This window comes from Volvox carteri (assembly GCF_000143455.1).
Source record: "Volvox carteri f. nagariensis unplaced genomic scaffold VOLCAscaffold_29, whole genome shotgun sequence".
NCBI lineage: Eukaryota > Viridiplantae > Chlorophyta > Chlorophyceae > Chlamydomonadales > Volvocaceae > Volvox > Volvox carteri.
The window spans coordinates 313,766-314,226 of record NW_003307572.1 but is presented as its reverse complement, the minus strand read 5'-3'; the positions used below and the strand labels follow the sequence as shown (position 1 = coordinate 314,226).

At 61.4% G+C, this 461-nt stretch overlaps 1 protein-coding gene across 1 annotated transcript in view; it reads left to right on the top strand.

The window, feature by feature from the left end:
• Positions 1-461, top strand: part of VOLCADRAFT_92991 (uncharacterized protein) — a gene marked incomplete at both ends in the record, with an annotated part of 17,579 nt that overhangs the window by 12,750 nt on the left and 4,368 nt on the right. Inside the window, one exon of the mRNA XM_002952366.1 lies at positions 197-254. Within this exon, the coding sequence (XP_002952412.1) occupies positions 197-254 (58 nt within the window). The remainder of the gene's footprint in view (positions 1-196; positions 255-461) is intronic.

The following is a 461-nucleotide window of genomic DNA, read 5'->3' as shown; positions in this document are numbered from 1 at the left end:
TCCCGACAGAGGGCGTCAATTCAATTCTGGGTAGCGTAGCCAGGGAGGGCTCTAGGGCTAACAGAACCATTTCGTTCGTTGTGTTTTATATATATTGAGCTCTTTCTCTCTCTCTTTTCCGACTGAATTATATTTCCGGAAGCTTATTGGCTAATGGGCTAATAGTCGGACCTCAGGGATGCTGCTGGTGGCGCAGCTGCGTTCAGCAACAGCAGCAGCCGCAGGTGCTGGTGCTGGTGCTGGTGCTGGTACAGGTACAGGCGGTAGTGTCCACCCGGCTACTGCGGCTACTGCTGCTGCATCCTCAGCGGATCCCCGGTCCGGGTGGGGCCCGGAGGCTCGTTCCGCCGCCGCCCGCCGGCTGCTGGCTGTGTTGGCGGACCCCGGCATGCGGCTCCCCGACCTGACTTCAGAGCTGGCGGCGATGGCGGGAATGGCCGGGGATGAGGCGGCGGAGGCCC